Genomic DNA, 5668 nt, shown 5'->3' with positions numbered 1-5668 from the left:
GCGTTGTTTCTATATTAATTTATAAAAATACAAAAGTATGATTCGACAATTATAAAACATAACATGCTACATGAACTAGGTACAGGTAACTAAAGTTCAATGAAAAATTTCAAATTTCCATGAATAGTATTTAGCGAGCGCAAGCTTTATTAGGAGCACATGATTAATAAATAACTATGATATAACATTAACAAAATCAAAAAATAAATAAGCTTAAAGAATTAGAAGAAAGAGGGAGATAGAGACAGACATAACGCAACTTGCAAATCAAACAATTAGGATTTGAAAAAAAAAAAATTTGTGATCACATGCTATCACAATTTCGATGGCACATCGAGATTCAATTTAAACTTTTTAATGGAACCTATTTAAATGGTGTTTGTGAGAAGCGTATCGCCTTGGCAAGCGGGACCTTGACTTGGCCAATTGCAAGCTCCGAGGTTAGGATCGAAACTGAGTTGTACGGGACAATTGAAGACGTGAAGTGTGAATCTCTGTTTCGTGCAGTCCCACCTGCATGCGTAGAATTTATTACATTGTTTTGGGTGACGGAACAGACCCGCTCTCTGACAATCGACGGAACCTTGCAGCGTCTCGTCTCTGCCTCTCCATCCACCAGGTCCGTATCTATCAAATGATTGAGAATCAGTCGTTACGTCCGCTCCCTTGATTTCAACAGTCGGCGATACTTCCTCGTTTAACAGCACAGTTCTGTATGTAGGTGCAACAGTAACGGCCTTCACTCTCGGGCGTATTCTTACAACTTTTTCGGTGGTAGAAACAATAGTTGGTGTACTAGAAACATAGTTTCCATTGTCGCTACCGTTTGGCACGATCGCTATATTGTCATTGCTAGCTTGATCTTGGTAATCTTGGTAGAATGAATCATCAGGTACAATTATAGGATTAAACGTCGATGTTACCGCTGGTGTCGGAGTAACTACAGTGGTTACCACTGGCGTTTGTATCCTCGATGATTGCGTCACAGTATTATAATCATTAGTATAGATCTCTTGTTGTTTCACGGACGGTCTTCTACCTTTGAGCACCAAGACTGGTGATTGACAGCTACATACGGCGCCTAACTTTCTTACAAGGAGTGGATTGAAATCGTTTATTTTAGTGACAACGGCAACTTTGGGCTTTGTTCGTCGAACGGGGACAATAGACGGTGTTACTTCAACGAGTTCCTGTTGTATGGGTGCGTATGTCGAAGTTACTGTTTGGTAAGTTCCCACACTTGATGCCGGGGAAGATGTATAGGTTACCAATCCAGCGTCCGGGCCAACAGTGCCGAAGCCGAGAAGATTAGATTTGGCAGTATCTACGACAATATTCTGCTTCCTCAAAGGTGCTGCAGTTGAGGATACTACAACAGGGGTCGCATCGGAAATAGTATATTCTTGATACGGGTTTACATTAATGTTTTGAGAATATGAAGTATCAGAATTAGTGAACCCAATTGTTTCCAGCTTCTGGTTGATTTCTTCAGAAGGAGGCAAGTAATCCGGACCGCTATAAGCTGTAGATTTGACGTATTCATTGGGAGCTTGAGTAGTAGATGTTACACTTGGTCTGAAATACTTTGGTCTGCTTCTTCGAGGTGCAAACGAAGTTACTTCTACTAGCTCCGGTGCGTATGTCGAAGTAACTATTTTAGGTTGTACATAATAATTTTCAGTGCTCGATACAACGGGTGCTGAAGTACTGTAAGTTACAGGTGTCACCAATCCAGCGTCATTGCCAACTGAGCCGAAGCCAAGTAATTGCGATTTGGCGGTCTCGACGACAATGTTCTGTTTTCTATAAATAGGTGTTGTAGTGGAAGACACAACAGTGGCAGTGTCTTGTGGTACACTATAGTCTTGGTAAGGAGTTTTCGTTATTTTTGATTCGAATATCGTCTGTCCTACTGGAGGTAAGTACTCCCTGGATTTGGTAGTAGGTTTAGCAGTTGTTTGAGGAGGTAAATATTCAGGTCCATTGTATTCAAACGTTGTTTTCGAAACAGCAGGTTGATACTCCCGTGATGTTCCAACTGTTGAATAAGTGGAAGGTTGATAAGTCGAGGTCACAACAGGAGTGGCTGTTGATACGACCGGTGGAAGATAATCTTCACCCTTATATGCTCCTTGTATTTCTGGAGCTTGGTAAACTGTTTGTTTGAATACAGTCTTTCTGGGCAGTTCTACGGTTGTTTGACTGACGGATACTTGTGCTGGTACTGTTTGACTAATGTCATATTGTGGTGAAAATTCAATAGGTTTGTAGTCGTATTGGTCTTGAGTTTTGTATATCGTGGAGAATTGCTCATTTACAAGTGGCACAGAAACTGTAGGTCTTGTATATGAGGTTTGATACTTTGTTTCGGGTGCGGTATATCCAGTAGATTTAGTTTTATCGTTAGTAGAATAGTGGTCTTCGTAAACTAAAGTGGAAGGTGTGGTAGAAACAAATACGACGTCTTTTCCTGAGCTATATTGACTGCCGGTGTTAAGATGAAATTCTTGACGGGACACGACGCTGGCATCTGAGTAAGCTCTTGATGAACCGATGTTAGTTTGGATTTCAGGTTGACTGTAAGTGTAGCCAGCTTGCTTCACGTCTACACCCAAATTATTGTATGTTTGTTGACCAGTTGTCTGATATTGAACTTGATTTTGCTGAACTAATGGTTTAGTCGTTTTTGTAAAAACGGTTGCTGTAGGTTGTACGTATGAAACAGGTGTGACTTTCTGGGTATATTTCAATATAGGATTCTCATAAATGGTTACCGATGGTTGATACGTTAATTCGACCTTAGGAAGTGGAGTAGTGGAAACCGGAACTATCTTTTGAGTTTGAATTCTCTGTCTAATTGTATACGGTCTGAAAGTGGTTGTCACAATAGGCGCAGCAGTGGATGATTCCACGACGGTTTTGGCGGGTTCGTCTAAAGTAATAATAGGGTGTGTATTGAAATAACCACTAACTCCAGCACCTTGTGTATAAGTATTTACTTGCCCTGCGTCAACTTTATGGATGGTTTGTTGATTGTAAGATTGTGGTTGGTAAGTAGAAATGGCAGGTTGAATGGTAGAAATCTCCACCACTTGTTGTGGTTGTTGATACGTGACGTCAGATTTTGTATAGGTGTATCCAGCGTCGGTTCCAATTGTTTTATCATTTTCTCCTGTGTGTATTGCTTGCTGGCTGTACGTTTGCGGCGCGTAAGTGGAACTGACAAATGTCTGGGGAAATACTTTTTGAGTGTACTTTAATATTGGATTCTCGTACAATGTAACAGGGGTTGTTTGGTACGTGTACTGCTGGCGAACGACTGGACGTACTGTTGACGAGACGAATTTGTTAAGAGTCTGTTGACTGAAAGCTTGCGGTCTGTAAGTTGATGTCACTATCGGCGTCGGTGTCGTGTACTGGATAACTGTTTGTTGCGTTCCATCATAGCCGCCCGGTTTTGTGTATTGATAAGTTTCTCCGTTTTGGGCGAATGCGTTTATTCTGCCCGCGTCAACCTTATGAAGAGTTTGTTGGCTGAAAGCTTGAGGTTGGTATGTGGAGACAGCCGGTTGAATACTGGCAGTTGGTAAAGTCTGAGTGTATTGAACGACATTCTGTGGTTGGACAAATGTTACGGTCGACTCACCCTGGTTGTAACCAGTTGATGTGGAGAAAACATTAGTAGAGCCAAATCTGTTTGTCCGTTGTCCTTGCGTTTGTGAGTACGAAGAAGCGGTGGGTCCAGTAGTAGTATATGCAACCAATTTCTTAAAAGGTACTTCTGTCACTGGTGTAGAATAGCTGGCGATATCTGCCGCTACGTGGTGGATCGTTTGTTGCTGGTGGCTGAAACCTTGAGGTTTATATGTAGACACTGCTATACCGGGTGTCGCGGTGGTGTAAGATATACCCTCTTCAAACGGAATTCTTGGTTTCTCGTAATCATAACCAGTAGAGGCCTTATTTTCGCTTTGATAATTGGTATTTACAGTATAATCAGTAAGTTCCACTTTAGGAGTGACTAATGTAACAGGCGCCTGAGTGACGCTAAAGATTTGCTTAATGCTCGTCTTGGGCGCCAAAGGAACGTATGTAGTTTTGAATGTGGTGACTGTCGGCAAAGCAGCAGTGACAGCAAACGGCGTGGCGGTAGTGGGAATACCAGATGACGTGGGGTTTGTAGCGAAACTGTAGCCATCGAGATTGTGAATATCCGTACCGACATGATTTATGGTCACCCCGGGTTGAGATACATAAGAGACTTGTCCTGTTTGTATATTGTCATCTCCGGTATTTCCGACATCAACTAGAGTCGTTTTACCTACGAGACCTACATTTACTGCGCCAGCGGTCAGCGTATGGCCTGCATTGGTGTGATCAACGTAGGCTCCAGAATCGTCGGTCGTGCCAACGTATCCATTAATGTTGTAAGTACCGGTGTATCCAGTGTTATACCCTCCTTCCTCGAATGTTGGTCCCGTTGGTTTGTTGTAATAGTAACCATCGGATGACTTGTCCGAACTGTCAGTGTACGACCATGAACCGTTATATTTTCCGACGTCGAAACCTTTGGTCACTGTGTAACCGTAATCAACATGCTTGTAGGGCACTACAGGTGAGGCGACGTGGTTGTAAGGCAGAGCGCGGTCACCCGTGGGATCGTGGACGTATTTCCCTGTGTTGGAAGGTCTGTATTTGCCATCATTGAAGCGGCCTCCGCTGTATTGTTGCGGTCTGTAGTAACCGGTATTGTATCTGGCGTCATATTTGCCAGTGCTTTTGCGGACGGAGCTTGTAACTCCTGCGCTCTGTGCATATGATGCAGTCGCCCCGACATTCTGTAGCCTCGCTTGACTAGCGCCAGTTTTCTGGCTCGGCAGCCTGTAGTCGTCCAGAATGATAGATCCACTGGTATATTCTGGTCCATCGTTATTATTAGTAGCTTGCACGAGACCGAGGTTAGCATTTGCGGTTTGTTCGCCGTTATATTTAACAACATTTTCGACTAGACTTGAAGCGTCGTTCGTTAGTATATATTCGTGTCCGTTGCTTGCGCCACCTTCGAGTTCCAGTGAGTTGATAAAGTTGGTGTCTATGGCATCTCCGTTGTTCAGGAAGCCGCCCTGCAGGCCGACCAGGTTGTCCAGCGCCGCTCCGGAAGCCAGGCTCTGATGGGCCGCTATGTTCACCGCATCAGCTGTCTTGCCCTGGAAACCGAGAGCACCTGGAACAAAAAAATGTCAATTTAAAATGATTCTAAAGTTCTAAAGTAATTCATGAGATGTATTGATATAATTTTCATTGTAATAAATGGAGGAGAAATATTGCTAGGCTACAGAAACGGCATGTTGATTACAAATGTGTTAAGACTTGAGAGCGTATAATTAACAACTCCAATTACCTGTGAGCGTGGCGGCAGAGAAGCCGTAAGCCTCGGCCTCGTATCTGGCAATGTTCCCGCAGCCGGGCACCAGCCAGGGCCAGTCGCACTTGAGCCGCGCCGCGTCGAAGCCTAAACCGAACGGGCAGCGGAACTCGTACGCGGTCAGCGGCGCCTTGCCGTGGTCCAAGCACGCGAAGAACCATCGACAATTCTCAGGATCCGCGTAGTAACCTGAAAAATTTATAAAATTGACCCTCCAAAAATGTTTTGCAAAAAACCTTAAAA

The 5668-nt window shown here is 43.6% G+C and overlaps 1 protein-coding gene across 1 annotated transcript in view; it reads right to left on the bottom strand.

Moving 5' to 3' along the window:
* Nucleotides 1-3: 3 nt before the first annotated feature.
* Nucleotides 4-5668, bottom strand: part of LOC106713360 — a 33969-nt gene continuing 28304 nt past the window's right edge. Inside the window, exons 8-9 of the mRNA XM_014506163.2 lie at nucleotides 5402-5614; nucleotides 4-5224 (exon numbers count right to left, since the gene is read on the bottom strand). Of these exons, the coding sequence (XP_014361649.2) occupies nucleotides 369-5224; nucleotides 5402-5614 (5069 nt within the window). The 3' untranslated portion in view covers nucleotides 4-368. The remainder of the gene's footprint in view (nucleotides 5225-5401; nucleotides 5615-5668) is intronic.

This window comes from Papilio machaon, chromosome 10, assembly GCF_912999745.1.
Source record: "Papilio machaon chromosome 10, ilPapMach1.1, whole genome shotgun sequence".
In the NCBI taxonomy this organism is placed as follows: Eukaryota; Metazoa; Arthropoda; class Insecta; order Lepidoptera; family Papilionidae; genus Papilio; species Papilio machaon.
Note: the sequence above shows the minus strand (reverse complement) of the source record. Positions and strands in the feature narration are given on the sequence as shown.